General features: G+C 39.3%; 1 protein-coding gene across 6 annotated transcripts in view; it reads left to right on the forward strand.

Moving 5' to 3' along the window:
- The window catches only part of VPS13B (vacuolar protein sorting 13 homolog B), a 454,077-nt gene that overhangs the window by 37,055 nt on the left and 398,070 nt on the right, over positions 1-18,952 (forward strand). For 5 of the 6 annotated variants that reach the window (XM_070748103.1, XM_070748105.1, XM_070748107.1 and 2 more), the window contains exons 9-16: positions 5,490-5,585; positions 6,458-6,580; positions 7,644-7,781; positions 8,824-8,911; positions 13,003-13,194; positions 14,947-15,116; positions 16,101-16,295; positions 16,581-16,705. In XM_070748103.1, coding sequence (XP_070604204.1) covers positions 5,490-5,585; positions 6,458-6,580; positions 7,644-7,781; positions 8,824-8,911; positions 13,003-13,194; positions 14,947-15,116; positions 16,101-16,295; positions 16,581-16,705 — 1,127 coding nt within the window. The remainder of the gene's footprint in view (positions 1-5,489; positions 5,586-6,457; positions 6,581-7,643; positions 7,782-8,823; positions 8,912-13,002; positions 13,195-14,946; positions 15,117-16,100; positions 16,296-16,580; positions 16,706-18,952) is intronic. The other variant, XM_070748104.1, reaches the window with a different exon arrangement.

Genomic DNA, 18,952 nt, shown 5'->3' on the forward strand with positions numbered 1-18,952 from the left:
TCTGCACGATCTGAAGTTTCCGAACATTTTTCAAAGGTAGCCCCATGTAGAGAGCGTTACAGTAGTCAAGCCTCGAGGTGATGAGGGCATGAGTGACCGTGAGCAGTGACTCCCGGTCCAAGTAGGGTCGCAACTGGTGCACCAGGCGAACCTGGGCAAACGTCCCCCTCGCCACAGCTGAAAGATGTTTCTCTAATGTGAGCTGTGGATCGAGGAGGACGCTCAAGTTGCGAACCTTCTCTGAGGGGGCCAGTGATTCTCCCCCCAGGGTAATGGACGGACAGATGGAGTTGTCCTTGGGAGGTAAGATCCACAGCCACTCCGTCTTGTCTGGGTTGAGTTTGAGCTTGTTGACACTCATCCAGGCCCTAACATCCTCCAGGCACCGGCCCATCACTTCCACTGCTTCGTTGGCTGGACATGGGGTGGAGATGTATAACTGGGTATCATCGGCGTATTGATGATACCTCACCCCATGCCCTTGGATGATCTCACCTAGCGGTTTCATGTAGATATTAAATAGCAGGGGGGAGAGGACCGACCCCTGAGGCACCCCACAAGGGAGAGACCTGGAGGTCGACCTCTGATCCCCTACTAACACCGACTGCGACCGACCAGAGAGGTATGCTGTGAACCACCCCGAGTCTACAGAAAGGGGCGGCATACAAATCTAATAAATAAATAAATATAACTGTGATGGTGAACCTATGGCACATGTGCCACAGGTGATGCCCGGAGCCATATCAGAGGGCACCCGAGGTCTTGCCCTATGTCAGCTCCAGGGCTGGCCAGCTGATTTTCAGTCTTGGAAGCTTGCCAGGCTGGCCGAGGAGCAGGCAACAGGATAGGGGAGTGTGCAACAAGTGTCCACCCTATAAAAATTGATAAGGTTCATTGCACAAAGACCCAAAAGCAGGATCAAACAACTGAGAAATCATAAATGAAGAAAGTAATGTAACTACCTTTAAGGATGGGGAGAGCTTTAATTTTCTGTAATTTTAGTTAGTTTCTTATTACTTACCGAACATTTATGGAATTAGACAGGATTCTTTGTTTTTTCTATCAGTAATCTTCTGACAGAATTAGTCTAATAGCCCCAAATTACCGTATTTTTCGCTCTATAAGACGCACCTGCTCATAAGACGCACCTAGATTTTAGAGGAGGAAAATAGAAAAAAAATAGAAAGAAAGAAAGAAAGGGGGAAGGGACAGAACAGAGGAAGGAAGCAAGGAAACTTATGAAAGGGGAGAGTAAGAGAGGAAGGACTGAAGGAAGGGAGGGAAGGAAGAAGGTAGGAAGGAGAAAGAAAAGAAGAAATAGAGGAAGGGAAGGTAAAAGAGAGGAAGGGAAGGTAAAAGAGAGAAAGAAAAAGAGAGAAAGAAAGAGAATGAAAGAGAAATAAAAATAGAGAGGGGGAATGAAAGAAATGGAAGGAGGGAAGGTAAAAGAGAGAAAGAAAAAGAGCAAGAAAGAAAGAAAAAAAAAGAGAGAAAGAAAAAAGAATGAAAGAGCAAGAGAGCAAGAGAGAAAGCAGAAATGAGAAGCTGAGAGCTGGCAGGCCAGGAGCCTCGCATGTGCTGTTGGAAGGGGGCTTGGTGATCCTGGGAGATAGTGAACATTGTTCCTTCTTCCCTCCCAGCACAGAGGGGTGGCTTCCTCCCCGGTTCCCCGCTGCACCTCCCCAGTGCAAAGCGCAGGACTGCCGCCTCCCCCTCGCCCCAGGATCTCGCGCTTGCAGCTTCGGGCAGGGGGCTTGCGGGGAGGCGGCAAACGGTTGCTTGGAAGCAGAACCTCGGAGCAACTCAACCGCCTTGCTTCCACCAGAGAAACACCAAAGCGAGAGCTGGCAAGCGGGGGGGGAACGGGGACTGCCTTCCGCGGGAGTTTGGGGGGGTTTGGGGCGCGCAGGGGCCGGCAGGCAGGCAGGGAGGGAGGCGCCAGCATCGGATGGGTCGGACGGAGGTGTCGGACGGGCAGTTCCGACCGGCTGCGAGCGACTGGCTGGGTTTTGGGTCTTCGAGACCTCCCCGCCTCCTGAAGCGATTCCCGTAGCCTTCCCAAAGGCTCGGAGCCGCCAACGCTCCTCTGGTGCCGCTCCGCCTCCTAAACCTGCGCGGTGGAGGCGTCCCCCGGCCCAGCACTTCTTGAGGGCGAAAGGCGCGGCTCTCTTCGGGGTTGGGAAGAGGAGAGGCGGCGACAGAGGCGGGACACTTTTGGTGAGTATATCGCCGCCCCCCCCTGCTCCAGCGCCTCCCCCCCCCCTGCCTGCATCTTCGCTCCATAAGACGCCGCTGATTTTTCATCCTACTTTGGGAGGAAAAAAACTGCGTCTTATGGAGCGAAAAATACGGTATCTATTCAATCTCAGTGCTAAATGAAGATCTGAAACTAGGCTTTCTTGGCCCAAAATGGTTATTATTGCATTTAATCTATAACATCTGTGTTATTAATTATTTTCTCTGTTAGGAAATAAAAATCACAGAGTTCTTAAGTGATCTCAAAGTTTAGTTGTTCACTTGCAAGCATTTTATTTTCTAACTGGGTAACATCATCAATGCATAATATTAGATAAGAGCCGGGGTGGCGCAGCAGGTAGAGTGCTGTACTGCAGACCACTGAAGCTGACTGTAGATCTGAAGGTCAGCGGTTCAAATCTCATCACCGGCTCAAGGTTGACTCAGCCTTCCATCCTTCCGAGGTGGGTAAAATGAGGACCCAGAATTAGATGGGCAGCCAGTACATTTTTAGAAACAAATAAATAAACCTACCCATAGGCCCTCTGCTTGTTTTTGCTCCAGTATTCTTTTTGCAAAGGCTCAAAAATGGCCAGCAGCTTCCAACATGCATTGCATAGGGCATGTCAGAAGTAGTAGTAGATCCTTGGAACAAACTTCCAGCAGACGTGGTAGATAAATCCACAGTAACTGAATTTATACATGCCTGGGATAAATATAGATCCATCCTAAGATAAAATACAGAAAATAGTATAAGGGCAGACTAGAGGGACCATGAGGTCTTTTTCTGCTGTCAGTCTTCTATGTTTCTATGTATACCAGGAGTGGGGTTTCAGCAAGGAGTAGAGTTGAGACCAGCTATGACAGAACTTACCCACAGGTCTTCTACTTGCTCTCTGCCAGGCTTTCCTCCTGGAAAAACCCCTGAATGGCCAGCAGCTTTCAACCTGCCGAAGCCTACAGTCCTTGCAACTCCTTACAGTTGTTCCAGTTCTGCCCCCCTCTGCCCTGATGGTGTCTCCCAACAGCTTCCACCTTTATCTCATGAACGGCCACTCTCTCCTACTTCACACAGCATAGTGTCTCACTGTCCTGCCAGCTACTCCCCAGCTGAGCCTGGCAGGTTCCCTTCATTAGGTAAGGTTCTATAATCCCACTGTGTTCACCGTGTGCATCTCAGGGTTGCACCCTCCAACTGCCTGAATCCTGGGCCAACATCTGGAGAAGGTCAACTGCAGGCAGCAGCATCAAGGGAATATCAGGGATGTAGTATGTGGTAGAGGGCATGGCACTCAGAAGAGCAGAGTTAGGGGGAAATGTGCAGGGAGGGGAGTGCTCCAGCAGTTGTAAGTATGGGTGGACCGGGACTCATTGCTCACAGTCACTCATGCCCTCATCACCTCAAGGTTCGACTACTGTAATGCTCTCTACATGGGGCTACCTTTGAAAAGTGTTCAGAAACTTCAGATCGTGCAGAATGCAGCTGCGAGAGCAGTCATGGGCTTACCTAGGTATGCCCATGTTTCACCATCACTCCGCAGTCTGCATTGGCTGCCGATCAATTTCCGGTCACAATTCAAAGTGTTGGTTATGACCTTTAAAGCCCTTCATGGCACTGGACCAGAATATCTCCGAGACCGCCTTCTGCCGCACGAATCCCAGCGACCGATTAGGTCCCACAGAGTGGGCCTTCTCCGGGTCCCGTCAAGTAAACAATGTCGGTTGGCGGGCCCCAGGGGAAGAGCCTTCTCTGTGGCGGCCCCGACTCTCTGGAACCAACTCCCCCCAGAGATTAGAACTGCCCCTACTCTCCCTGCCTTCCGTAAACTCCTTAAAATCCACCTTTGCCGTCAGGCATGGGGGAACTGAAACACCTTCCCCGGGCATGTACAATTTATGCATGGTATGTTTGTGTGTGTGTTTGTTAGTAAATGGGGTTCTTTTTAAATCTTTTTAAATATTTTAAATTATATTTGGATTTGTCATGAATGCTGTATCTTGCTGTGAGCCGCCCCGAGTCTGCGGAGAGGGGCGGCATACAAATCTAAATAATAAATAAATTAAAAAAAATCTGAATTCACATAACCATGTGGGCGCTGCAATGGCGTCTTTGGGAACTGGGCTCAAGTCTTTTATTCAGTGCTACTTTGACTTCAAAGGGTTACTGAATGAATGATAATAACTTAAAGAGCACTTGTAACTACAACTCCTTAAGCTATTCTTCTACATTTACCAGCATTAAAATAATTTAACTATATTCCAATATTGTTAATATTATATTTCTGCATTATAAATTGGAATATAAAAAGATATTATTGTGGCATTTAGAAGGCAAACATTAGAATCTATTGTTCTGCTTGAATGCTAAAAATGTATGGAATTAATTTGTGGTTCATATTTTGGTTAAAAATAAGATCAGATTTCTGCATTAGCATTCTGAGTAGCTGATACTACTCCAGCTGAAAAAATAATACCAAATTAAATGTAGCATTTTCCTAATAATGTCTGAAATTGTTCTTGCAATGTTTGAGTTCTTTTAATCAATTAATTGCTTTCCCTCTACAATAATTGCATACAGCTGAAGATTTTTTCCTGTTTTACTTGAATGTTTGTCTTATGCAATTGTGCTTCAAAATGTCAACCATGTGTATAGCCAGTCGGAAATGATAAAGTAAGGAGAACTTCTAGAAATTTTGTTTTATGAGAAAATTAAAAGAAAGTATTTTGGCAATTAAAGATGAATAGAGTGGTAGGAACAAGCAAAATATTAATGACCTATTTTAGTGAATAATACTAACCTTTTTAATTGTGTGTGTGTGTGTGTGTGTGTGTAAAGTTGAAGCATTTTCTTATGATTTAAAGTTCATAAGGGTCAACTGAATACTTCCAACTTTTAAATTACTTCCCGTGTTATTGCAGTGTGCTTTATAACATTTGGTTTTATTCATAAACTATGGTATGTTACACCTGCACAAAGGGTAATTTACCTTTTTTCTTCATTTTTTTATAACTGGAGAAAATTAAAGTATTTCATGTTTTTTTTCCAATTGTAGCAGTATACAGGTTAAACTGGTATATTTATGTCCAAGTAATTTTTTAGGTGGACAATGCTGTTTTAGTTTTACTGTTTCCTGCGTTATCATATTCACCAAAACTAAAATCTGTCATCATTTTTTTCTTATAGAATAATGAGATCTTGCATGTATTTAATTCTAATTTTGACTAATGGTAAATTTCCTCATATTGTTACATAGCTCACTGAAATGCAAGCTGAAAGTAGTTATTACAGTCCACAGAAAGTAAAGTCCAAAGAAATAATTTGCTGGCAACAAGAAGGAACTACAATTGAGGTACTTTTTCCACCACTTTTGTACAGTGTTAATTTATAGTAGAAATCTTGGCATCAATAGTTTTTCATCAGTATTATTATTTTCAGCTGTCAGTTACAGTATTGTTTTTATATTTCTCTGTTACTGAACAGTTATAATTATTGAAATAGATCCATTTTTAGATTATAACTATATTCCAGAAATGAGTATTTTCATGTCTTTCCATTACAAGAAGTCTTTTGATTTATTTTAAAAAAATTAAATATACTTAGCCTACATATAAGATGATCCATAGAGCTTTTAATTTCACTGTAGTACCCAGGATTGTAAATTAACTAGGTAGTCAAAAACATTCCAGAAAATCAATGGCAAATCATGTATATTCTGTTTTCAAGAAAACTGAATACAGTAGTCCTTCGCTATACCGCGCTTCACCTACTGCGGCTTCACTTCATCGCGGGTTTCTGAGGAAGCTGATCGGCAGATTTAAACAGCCCGCCGAACTCGATCGGCAGGTTTTTTTAAAAAAAAATAAATCTAAAATTGTAAATACTGTATTTAAATACTGTATCTAAAATAAATACTGTGTGGGAAGGGTTTATAAACACTTAAAACAATGAAAACTTACCAAACAATTACAATATAAATACTTAAATAAGTACTATCAGTCGATAAATTCCCCATCGCGGATTTCACCTATTGCGGCCAGGTTTGGAACGTAACACAAGCGATAGGTGAGGGACTACTGTAATTGCCTAATTTTCATCATAAATTGTACTGTTTCTATGTCTGTATTTCTTGTTTTATTTATGTATGCATAACTAGGTGCAGGATCCAAACTGTCGTTTGAATATTAACCATTGTTTTTATACCACATTAAATTTTCTTCCCAGGCTCTTATGAGAGGAGAACCTTTCTTTAATTGCCAGATAGGATTTGTTGGTTGCCAAGCGTTTTGCCTTAAAGGAATCATGGGAGTTAAAGATTTTGAAGAGAACAAGAATAGAAGTGAATCAGTGAGTATAATTTATATTTTATTGGATCACAGACATGCTAGTATGTTAGAAAGCCTGGAAACAGTTTTAGGAATTTGTAAAAGATCCTGACTTAGATCCAGAGTGCCACGTATTATTTTGAAAGTCGGAACAAGATTTAAGTAGCGCCTTTTCAGTAATAGAAAGTAATTTTTAAAAGTTTTAAAATTAGGGCCCAGTGATTTAAGTATTAGTGAGAACAAAAATCCCAATTCTGTATATATTCAGCTCATGAACACATCTGACCTTTGGATCCTAAGTAACTTTTTAAAAGTTCATTGCAGCTTTGAATGGTCATTAAATGAATGGTCGTAAGTCAAAGACTACCAGTAAAGATATTAGGTGCATTGAGCAACCTCCACCAGTTGTTATGTACAGTATTGGAAGCCATCTGTATTTGTGAAAAATAGGTTTATTTAAGTTCTAGGCCAAAGGTTCTAGGTTGGGTGCCGAAAGATCGTGTGTGTGCACTATTGTGCATGTGTGAGTGCCCACATGCATAATTCAGTGCCTCCGGAGGGTGAAACAGCTTCCCCCATTCCCCTGGAGGCCCTCTGGAGACCAGAAATGGCCTGTTTCCCAACTTCTGGTGGGCCCAATAGTCTCGTGTTTCACCCTCCCCAGGCTCCAAAGGTTCCCTGGAGCTGAGGGAAGGTAAAAAAGCCCTCCTCCATCCCCCCGCCCTGGAGGCTCTCTGGAAGCAAAAATGTCCTCCCAGAGCCCCTGTGCAAGCCAAAAATCACCTGGAATTCCAATGACCCTCTGGGTGAAGAAATATTTCCCTTTATTTCCCTATATTTCCCTCACTTTCTTAGCTATGAGCTTTAGGGAGTACCCCCCCGTCCTAGTATTGTGTGATAGAGAAAATAATTTTTCTCTGTCCACCTTTTCTATCCCATGCATGATTTTATATACTTCGATCAAGTCACCTCTTAAGTGCTGTCTTTCAAGGCTTTCAACCCGTGCCATAGATTCGCCATCACTGTTCTAGACTGTGATTTCTTTACATTCTTACATATTTTAATTTTTCCCCCTTTTATACCAGGAGGCATGCTTTTTCCACTGTGGAGAAAATCTCAGTACGAAAGGAATGACATATCTTACCAATTCATTATTTGATTATAGAAGTCCTGAAAACAATGGTGTCCGTGCAGAATTTATTTTGGATGCAGCTGCTCATAAGGTCTTTTTCACCCCTAATTTAAGTTTGCTTAATAGTTAGATTTTCTGCCTTCTTTAATGTTTAGTATATACAGTTATGAAATTTGTGTTATGCAATTTCTTAAAATATTTTATTTCTTGCTGGCCTTAGGTTTTGTGCCAAGAAAGGCTACATGAACGTTATATTCAGAAACTCTTGGAATACATATTTTTCAGAGGCTAAAATCAACACAAGGCTAAAATTAATATGAGGTGACCAAGTGTGTTGCTTCTAGTGGTGTAAAAAAAAAAATAGCCTTTTTAATAGCATAGAATTTTCAGTAGGGATTAGGAAGAGCTTCAGTTTAAATTAGTTTATGTAATGAAATTATTGATTAGTTGAGGGTAGGCTACTAGCTTACTATCAAGATTGACTCAGTCATCTTTCCGAGGTGGGTAAAATGAGGACCCAGATTGTTGGGGCAATATGCTGACTCAGTTTGATCTAACTGATAAACTTATTTTGTCAAAGCTTAAAGTATTCCTTTATTAGTAGAAGTATATAGCTTCTCCTTAGCTAATAATCACCTTCAAGCCTAATGACACGATTAGAACTGTTATTTAAGGTTCATTGCTTCCTATAGACAATGAACAAACAATTCCTACTGAGTTCAAATAAACCTCATTGATTCAAGACTACATTTCCTAAATGTTTTGTAAATTGCAAATGTTTAAGAGTTTTAGTCACCTGGTTTACTAGGAAATGAGAGGTCAGATTGAGATAATTCACTCAATTTAAGATACTAATTAACTAGCTTCTGTTGGTAAAACTGAACAAAAGATCCAGAAGGCTTATAGATGCCCTTTTGTGTAGCCTGGTATGGAAGTTGCATTATCTGTTTGAAGGATGAATTCTTTGACTAACCTCTGTCCTCTGTATTGATAAGCTTTACCATGTATTCATGCACTAACCCAAACAAGCATATATCTTTAGTACTTCTATATGGCTCTGATACAGTTGGCTTATAATCTCAAGATTCTTTCTTAAGAGAACATTAGTTGTATGTACTTTGCTTTGTTGGTAGGAGATGTACACAGAGATAACAGGAATGCAGAGGTTTGGGGCTTTCTACATGGATTATCTGTACACAATGGAGAGCACCAGTGGCAAAGGTACTTAATTTCTTTGTTTGCTTTCTCATTGAATAACAGAAACAAAAGCTTATTCAGAGGCACCTGACAGTCCTTGACCAACTGTCCTCAGGCTTACCTTTTTAAAGCCTAACTTAAATCTGGCCTGGTTTCTTTAATACCTGTTTGTCCATCATCCGCCTCTTGTTTTTTTGTTCAGAGATTTCAGAATAAAATAATGTGCATAAGTGATCTCTTATGACCTTTTAATTTAGACGGAGGAAATCTGGGTTCAGATCTCCACTTTAAGGGATGCTGAGTTACAAGGATAACTTCCAGAGACAAAGGGGAAGTGAAAACCAATTATTATAATGTACTGTACTTGAAAGATGCAATTCAGCAAGGGTAAAAGCTTCTGAAAAGAAGAATCCATCAAACACCGAGGTAGTTTGTTTCAGGAAACACTCTGCATTAGGAAGTGCTTTCTGATGTACTTTCCAGTTTAATCAAATCTATTTTTCTTGTAGTTTTGAGCCCATTGGAGGAACAGAACAAATTTGTTCAGTGGTACTTACTCCCAGATTATTTACATAAGATTGTTCTGAATAAGTAAGCCCATTCCTTATTCCCCATTGGAATTGATGAAATCACCATTATCAGTTATAAAAGGCAGCATTACTAGGAACAGCTTATATTTTACAGCAATACCTTTAACATAATCAAAACAACATCTACCTATCCTAGGTTTTCAGAAGAATTCGATAAGTAGATAAAAATGTGAAATTGAGTTTAAACATCTCCCTGACTGTATAATCAACACATTTATAAATACCTTTCTGCCTATTCCCCACAGAGCAACAATTTTAATATTAATAGTTACAAGTGTTATAGAAATATTTGATTCGTTGTGATATATAATTAAAAAATTAAATGATAACAGTAATGTATCAATGGCATATAAATAGTAGTTCTTAACCTTATGACATCCTTTTATAAATTGTAGCTTTAGTCTTTATAGCTTTATTACTGTTGTGAGCTTCCCCGAGTCTTCGGAGAGGGGCGGCATACAAATCTAATAAATTATTATTATTATTATTATTAATTATTATTTGGTCTGGTGATGTCACATTCTTCTGATCTTACAAATAAATATATATTTCATCAGTAACTAAAATGTTGCATGTCTACAGTTTATTCTTGTTGTTTTGGGGTTTTTTGGGGAACAACTGACTTACCATTAGTTTTCTTTCAATGCCGATTCCTTCTCCTAGTGCTGATTGCAAACCCCCATCTGCCCTCACCACTTTCATCTTCCTCACTGTAAGAAACGTGGACCTGGCCTTGGAAACAGAGAATCTCACTAACACTGGCAGGGGAAGCTACTTTATATAAACAGAGAGCAAACCCCACATTCACTTGCACTGATGATGTTACCTATTGGGGTAATAAAAAGTCTGCAAACTGACAGCCAAACTCAGAGAGAATCAAGAACCCTCCTCAAGAACTCCCATTTTGATTTTTAACAAATCTATGGAAACCCAGATGAGCTTTCAAATTTAGCTATTTTGCTTTATACCAGAGTAAGGATAAAGGAATCCCTGCTTGCCTGGTTCTTGGCCTGCACTAACTTAAAGGTCTGACCCCCCCCCCCCCCATTCCTTTTTCATCTTATCAACTAGGATGACATTTCCAGAAGCTCATCCACCCATCATCATTACTGTCAGGGTCATAGAGGTTACAGACTCCTTTCCAATCCCCTGGGTGGAGAAGGATTAAGTATAATATTTTTTTCTAAAATGTAGAGTCCAAAGGTATTAAAAGAATCACAGCTTAGTATTGGATATTTCATTTGTTTTAAAGTTTAGTTAAACATTGTTTGCATTTCAATTAGACATTGTTCGCACTTACAGTGTGGGATACAACAGTAATATTTTTCTGCTACAGTGGTGAGTTTTAATGCTAGTTGTGGCTTCATGCCTCATTGCCTTTTGGTTAGAGGCTGTGTTGGATAAGTGCTTCTCTCACTGATCTTTCCCTGGTATTACTTTAAAGAAAGTTAGAAGCTTGAAAATGTCTGATTTATTGAAATGAATAGAATAGAATTAGACTAGAGTAGACTAGACGTGACTAGACTTGTTTAGACTAGACTAGACTTGACTAGACTTGACTAAACTAGATTAGACTTGACTAGACTTGACTAGACTTGACTAGACTAGACTTGACTAGACATGACTAGACTTGACTAGACTAGACTAGACTTGACTAGACTAGACTTGACTACACTTGACTAGACTTGACTAGACTTGACTAGACTAGACTTGACTACACTTGACTAGACTAGACTTGACTAGAATAGAATAGAATAGAATAGAATAGAATAGAATTCTTTATTGGCCAAATGTGCTTGGACACACAAAGAATTTGTCTTTGGTGCCTATGCTCTCAGTGTACATAAAGAAAAAATACATTTGTCAAGAATCATGAGGTACAACACTTAATAATTGTCATAGGATACAAATAAGCAATCAGGAAACCATCAATATTTATATAAATCGTAAGGATCCAAGCAACAAGTTACAGTCATACAGTCATAAGTGGGAGGAGATGGGTGATAAGAGCAGTGAGAAGATTAATAGTAGTAGTAATGCAGCCTTAGTGAATAGTCTGACAGTGGTAAGGGAATTATTTGTTTAGCAGAGTGATGGCGTTTGGGAAAAAAACTGTTCTTGTGTCTAGTTGTCTTGATGTGCTGTGCTCTATAGTGTTATTTTGAGGGTAGGAGTTGAAACAATTTATGTCTAGGATGTGAGGGGTCAGTAAATATTTTCAACACCCTCTTTTTAACTCAACTGACTAAGCTAGTTTAAGATACTATATTTATGTGTATATTAAACTGTAATTAGTTTTTTTTACATCACTGTCAGCAACGTAATTCCTTTTCACACTTTAGATTTAATTTGGGTCACTGCTGGTATTTTCAGAGAAAAGAACAGAAGTCATAGCAGCAGTGGGCTTGAAATGAAGTAAATACAGTTGAATTGTATCTCTGAAAAATGTAGCTCCACTGTGGACACAGTACTTATATTTCTTGTGGATTTTGGCTGTATGCTCTGGGCCCCCTTTTTTGAAGGGAGGATGGAAATGAATTGCTTCCTCGAATCAGATATCTCCTTTATATTCCCATTTGTCCATCCCTTCCTCATAACTGCTACCAAAGTTATATTGGTATAAGGAAATTGGGCTTCCCTGTGAATTATAGATGCAGTAAAAATATTCTTTGAGATAAACATACTTAATTAAATCTGTCTAAAATACTATTTCTTTAGCTGAATTTAATTTTGAACTGGCCAGTTTCCTTGGGCTAACAGTGGGAGAAGCTGAGTTTAAATGCCCTGTAAATTAGATTTATATGCTGTTCTTCTCTTGTTTTTATGATAAAGTTTGAAAGAAGCTAGGCAGGCACACAGTATTTTGTCAAATGATATAGGGAAATATTTAATTACCTCATGCCATTATTTTTATATAAACTGACTATTTCCAAACTTCAAGATAATTTATTTATTTAATTTATTTATTGGATTTGTATGCCGCCCCTCTCCGCAGACTCGGGGCGGCTAACAACAATGGTAAAAACAACATGTAACAATCCAATTTAATAAAACAACTAAAAACCCTAATTATAGAAACCAAACATACACACAAACATACCATGCATAACTTGTAATGGCCTAGGGGAAGAAATATCTTAACTCCCCCATGCCTGGCGACAAAGGTGGGTCTTGAGTAGTTTGCGAAAGACAAGGAGGGTGGGGGCCGTTCTAATCTCTGGGGGGAGTTGATTCCAGAGGGCCGGGGCCGCCACAGAGAAGGCTCTTCCCCTGGGGTCCACCAAACGACATTGTTTGGTCGACGGGACCCGGAGAAGGCCAACTCTGTGGGACCTTATCGGCCGCTGGGACAGCAGTTTTCTTATCTTTACAAACTAGATCTTTAAAGAGAAAATAAGTGCTTTGGTATGTTCTATTACCTTGGTGCAAATGCTAACCTATGATATTTGCTGTATAGTAAAATACCTTCACTGGCATTTTCTTATTATATATTAACGTTCTGAAACTCACCAACATATATTTTAGGGTCTGGGAATCAGCCAGATGTGACTTCTGTGAAGACTGAAGACTTCAGTGGTGTTCAGGAGATGTCTACAAAGAATCTTATTTTAGGATCTCTCAGTCTTCGACTTGATAGCAGTGCAGTGCACAGAATTATAAAAATGATTGTTTGTGCTCTGGAACATGAATATGAACCTTATAGTAAGTCTAAATTAGGTATGTTTTGTGAATTTTGAACTTTTAAAAACAAGGTAGTTGAGTTTTCATTGAAAAAATATTAAGGATAAACATGCATTTGAGAGACTAACCTCTGTGAGATTTCAGATGGTGTTGCCTATTGTTGTCCTACAGTTAGTCCATTTTATTATCTGCCTAAGGAATTGATTTGCTAAACCTTTTGAGAATTGAAAATGAGAAGTACAGTATTGTGATATATTGTAATACTGTACTTTAAAGTATACTTTAAAATGGTAATTTTTAAAAGGTCCTGCATAATAGGAAACATCCAGTCAGGCATATCTTCAAAATTATTATTTAAATAAAAGCACGTCATTTTACAAAGAATAAAATAATAGATTCAGTAAGGAGAGAAGAAAAAGAAGGGAAGAATATGCCTACAGTATTGCTGAAATCATACCGAAGGTATATTTAAGCTATATATCTTTCAAGCAGATATATCGAGACATTTTTTCTGTTCATGTCATACATTATTTATTTATTTATTTAACAATACAGGTGCATAAATCCCTATATAGTAGTTCAGCATATGATGTTTGTTTGTTTAATTTATATGCCACTCACACCAAAATGGACTCAGAGCGGTTAACAACAATCATAAATACAACAGCAGTAAAAAGCAATTAAAATATAACAATAAAATCAACAATGCAATAAAAAACAATATCATAAAAAAACCATACACATACTTGCAGTCAATCCTATTTCCAGGCCTGTCGGAAAAGCCAGGACTTAATGGCTTTCTGGAAGACCAGTAGGATGGAGATAGTACAGATCTCTGGGAGCAATTAAAATAATAAATATGATTGTCTAAACAAAGCTACTATGATGACAAGTCTGAGTCTGAGAGCAGGATCAAATGCATCATCAATACTTTGGATGGAGCCCTATGCCACCCTAAGAGACCTTAACCTAGCTACAGCTTGAAATTCATTGACTTTTATCTGTTACCAATTTACTTTGACTGTTAGTAGATCAGATTCTTATACAGGTTGCATAATTCCCAGTGCTTTTGAACTCTATCCTGGCTCTTGTTTTCTTGCGACTGAGATCTACAGGCTGATAGCTTGCTAAATTGGTGCCATTTTAATTGCTTTTCTGGATGTGGTTGTAGTGGTAATGGTAGTGGTGGTTACCCTCAAATACTCTCCCCAGATGTTTGCAATCCAACAAACAGATTCTATTTTGGCAATGTCTTCCCTGATATATCCTAGCACTATGCCATTAAAGGTGAGGAACAGCACTTTCAATTAGGCCAGGAAGCATACTGATAACCCTTGCCAAGATTCAAAGAAGGGTTTATTCATTCTGTACTAGCTGGGTAAACTTATCTGCATTCTACTTGCTACGTTCTGTACTAATTGTATCCATATAGTGTGTTTCTAGCAGTCTAATTACATGATTACTAGATTGTGTACTTATTATCTGTTGTTAATCGGCTTAACTGGAGCACCATCTATTTCATCTGCCATTTTACAAGGATGCAAGAGTCCAAAGCAAGTTAAATCATGATCTGACTTTTTATGTCTAAATTAACATAAATGGATAAAATAAAATATTGATGATTTGATCAGGAGTGTCAAACTTGCATTTTCACGTCATCACGTGATGTATTGTGACTCTCTCCGCCTTTGCTAAAATGGAGATGGGCATGGACAGTGTGTGTTTGACAACCCTGCTATAAATATTTATTTTGATCATTATATTAAATTTAATGAACTCTTATTATAGATTTTATAGAAGGAGCTAAAGTTTTGCCAAGCACAGAAGAAGCTGCTGCCTTAGAGGAATATATTCCAACTCGGATCACAACCTTTACCATTTTGAAATGCACTGTGACTATTCCAATGGCTGAATTCAACTTGCTCGCCCATTTATTGCCTGTCATCATGGGTCAAAAGGTGCTATATATTTATGAACTATTTACAATTAATATCTCTGTTTTGGAGTAGATATTATTTTTATGTAGTCTTTCTGTGTGTGTGTGTGTGTGTGTGTTTGTATGTTTATTTGTTTGTTTATTGGATTTGTATGCCACCCCTCTCCGAAGACTCGGGGCAGCTCACAACATAGCAAACAATATCCAATTAATTTTACTAGAAAACCTTTAAAACTCTCGCAAAACATACTACATTTGTCGGCCAGGGGGCAAGGATCTAATGGCCCCAAGCCTGACGGCACAGATGGGTCTTTAAGCTTTTATGGAAGGCAAGGAGGGTGGGGGCAGTACGAATCTCTGGGGGGAGCTGATTCAAGAGGGCCGCCTCCCTCCCACACACAGAGAAGGCTCTTCCCCTAGGCCCCGCCAAACGACATTGTCTAGTTGACGGGACCTGGAGAAGGCCAACTCTGTGGGACCTAACCGGTTGCTGGGATTCGTGCGGCATAACCAACACTTTGAATTGAGTCCGGAAACCAATTGGCAACCAATGCAGACCGTGGAGTGTTGGAGACGTAGACATGCTAAATTTGTACACGTGCTAAATTTATATTTTATTTATTTATTTATTTTATTTATTCGGTTTCTATGCTGCCCTTCTCCTTAGACTCAGGGCGGCTTACAACATGTTAGCAATAGCACTTTTGAACAGAGCCAGCCTATTGCCCCCACAATCCGGGTCCTCATTTTACCCACCTCGGAAGGATGGAAGGCTGAGTCAACCTTGAGCCGGTGATGAGATTTGAACTGCTGACCTGCAGATCTACAGTCAGTTTCAGTGGCCTGCAGTACAGCACTCTACCTGCTGTGCCACCCCGGCTCTTTATCTACTTTATAATAAAGTAGATGAGCTTGTGTTATATACAAATTATGTTTTGAATTAGTTTAAAACTTCCAAATTTTAAATATAACTTTATCTGTTTATTTTGCGTCCTATATCCTATAGAGTTCAAGCACCTTCTTAACTACAATGAATCTTCAATTGCTAAGGCCTCTACCTTGTCTCCAAATATTGGTAGATAAAATGATCCTGGAACATTCAGTGCCAATGTATGCCGATCAACTTGTGCAATATGTCAGCAGCCTTAACCAACCATCTGATAATTTACTTCACTATTGCTATATGCATTGCTATCTTAAGGTATGTTTTATTCTTTTTTTGTTCAGTAAATAATGTGGGACATCCCACTGGTATCTTGGTAAAGCAACAGGAACATAGAACTGTTTATCATATTATGGACCATTGTTTCCAAGATATAGTGAATCATGCTATCTTAACATTGTTCACTGCATGATTTTTCTGCTTACACTTTCTAAAATATGCAAAAAAACAAGAATCTCATGGCATTGAAGTGAAAAAATATGCTAATGAAAAAAGCCCCAAATATTTATATTTTGTTACTGACTGTGTTATTTCTTTTTAAAGATATTTGGTTTTCAGGCAGGATTGACATCCTTGGATATTAATGGATCTTATAGTTTACCAACTTCAATAATTCCTTCGTTCAGCACAGCTGTATATGGCAAAATGCTTAAGCTACCTAAATATTGGTAAGCATATCAGAATGTAACGTGTATATGTATAAATGCAATCTGTCAATCAGGATCCATAATTTTTTGATCATGGAAATTTATTAAATAAATTCCTTTCATCAATCTGTATTTTTCAGCCTCCGGCTATCATTTGGTTCAATTAAATTTTCAACATTTTTCTTTCGTTTTTATAACATTAATATAATAATAATAATAATAATAATAATAATAATAATAATAATAATAATTATTATTATTATTATTATTTATTAGATTTGTATGCTGCCCCTCTCCGAAGACTCGGGGCGGCAATTAAGGCAAAAAATTAAGGCAAAAAAAATTAGCGGATACAAGTAGCCCTTTCTTAACAAACAATCATTTTATGATGGCCACGAACCAGGTGCTTTATGGCCCCTAAAGCTCCCCTGCCCATCGTAAATGTTCGCACGACCTTCTGATTATTGTTGTCACATGATTGCACGTTAGAGACTCAGCTTTTACAACCTGTTTCTGATAGCAAAAGTTAGTGGAAAAAGACATCCATTTAAATGAATGGGTTTCCTTAACAATTGCAGCATGCCTTTAATGAATGCAGCATCCTCATTTGCTTAATGACCTCTGCAAAAAGGCTGGAAAATTACTTCTAGTCACATAGGTGAATTAACTTATTAACTCAGAGAGGGTTTGCAACTTAGGCGTCCTCCTCGACCCACAGCTCACATTAGAGAAACATCTTTCAGCTGTGGCGAGGGGGGCGTTTGCCCAGGTTCGCCTTGTGCATCAGTTGCGACCCTACTTGGACCGGGAGTCACTGCTCACAGTCACTCATGCCCTCATCACCTCGAAACTCGACTACTGTAACTCTCTCTACATGGGGCTACCTTTGAAAAATGTTCGGAAACTTCAGATCGTGCAGAATGCAGCTGCAAGAGCAATCATGGGCTTTCCCAAATATGGCCATATTACACCAACACTCCGCTGTCTGCATTGGTTGCCGATCAGTTTCCGATCACAATTCAAAGTGTTGGTTATGACCTATAAAGCCCTTCATGGCACCGGACCAGATTATCTCAGAGACCGCCTTCTGCTGCACGAATCCCAGCGACCAGTTAGGTCCCACAGAGTGGATCTTCTCCGGGTCCCGTCAACTAAAGAATGTCGCTTGGCGGGACCCAGGGGAAGAGCCTTCTCTGTAGCGGCCCCGGCCCTCTGGAACCAACTCCCCCCAAAGATTAGAATTGCCCCCACCCTCCTTGCCTTTTGTAAGCTGCTTAAAACCCACCTCTGCCATCAGTCATGGGGGAATTGAGACCCTCTTCCCCCTAGGCTTTACAATTCTGTGCATGGTATGTATGTATGTATGTTTGGTTTTTTTTATATTAATGGGTTTTTTATTGTTTCTAGCATCAGACTACTATTGTACATTTCTTTATTGTTGCTGTTAGCAGCCCCGAGTCTCCGGAGAGGGGTGGCATACAAATGCAATAAATAAATGAATGCATGAATGCATGAATGAATGAATGAATGAATGAATGAATAACTTACAAGGTTGTTGAGGACTAGCTGTGGTAATGGAGTACGAATAAATGAATATTACAACCAGATTGCTAAATGTAGTCTGCAGATGAAATGTAGTCTCCATATGAAATGCATCAAATGGTATTTGAACTGATTTATCCAAATCAGCCTACAGAATAAGAACTTCATTAAAGTCATTTAGTGATTGGGAACTAGTCCTGAAGAATAACCTGAAAATGTGATTAAAATTGTATGTACGCTTTGTTTTTCTAAATTATACTACCTGCTTTATCTGTGTTTTGAGATTATACACATCAATGTTGCTTAAAGTATACACATTGGATGATACATATGTTCTACATATACAACCATTAAAAACCCCCCAAAGATATTTTATGAACTATTTTAGAATTCCCTTCGTAGTATGTTTTGCATAATGATTGCAAATCTCAATTTTATTTCTTGGATAAACTTACAACGTAGCTTTCTTTGTTTTTATTTAAAAATATTTTCAAACATTATGTATTAGTATATATTGGCATTGGCATCCTTCAGTCTCGAAATACTATGGTATCATGCTCAGGTACCCCCAACATGAGTCCCATGTCACACCCACCATGGCCACACTCACTCTCCGAGGTGAAACACAATCCTGATGTGGCCCTCAATGAAATTGAGTTTGACGGCCCTGACGTACAACATTCTTCAGGGCTTGTTATGACTGTATTTGAAGGAATGCTACTCATA

This window comes from Erythrolamprus reginae, chromosome 3 (genome assembly GCF_031021105.1).
Source record: "Erythrolamprus reginae isolate rEryReg1 chromosome 3, rEryReg1.hap1, whole genome shotgun sequence".
NCBI lineage: Eukaryota > Metazoa > Chordata > Lepidosauria > Squamata > Dipsadidae > Erythrolamprus > Erythrolamprus reginae.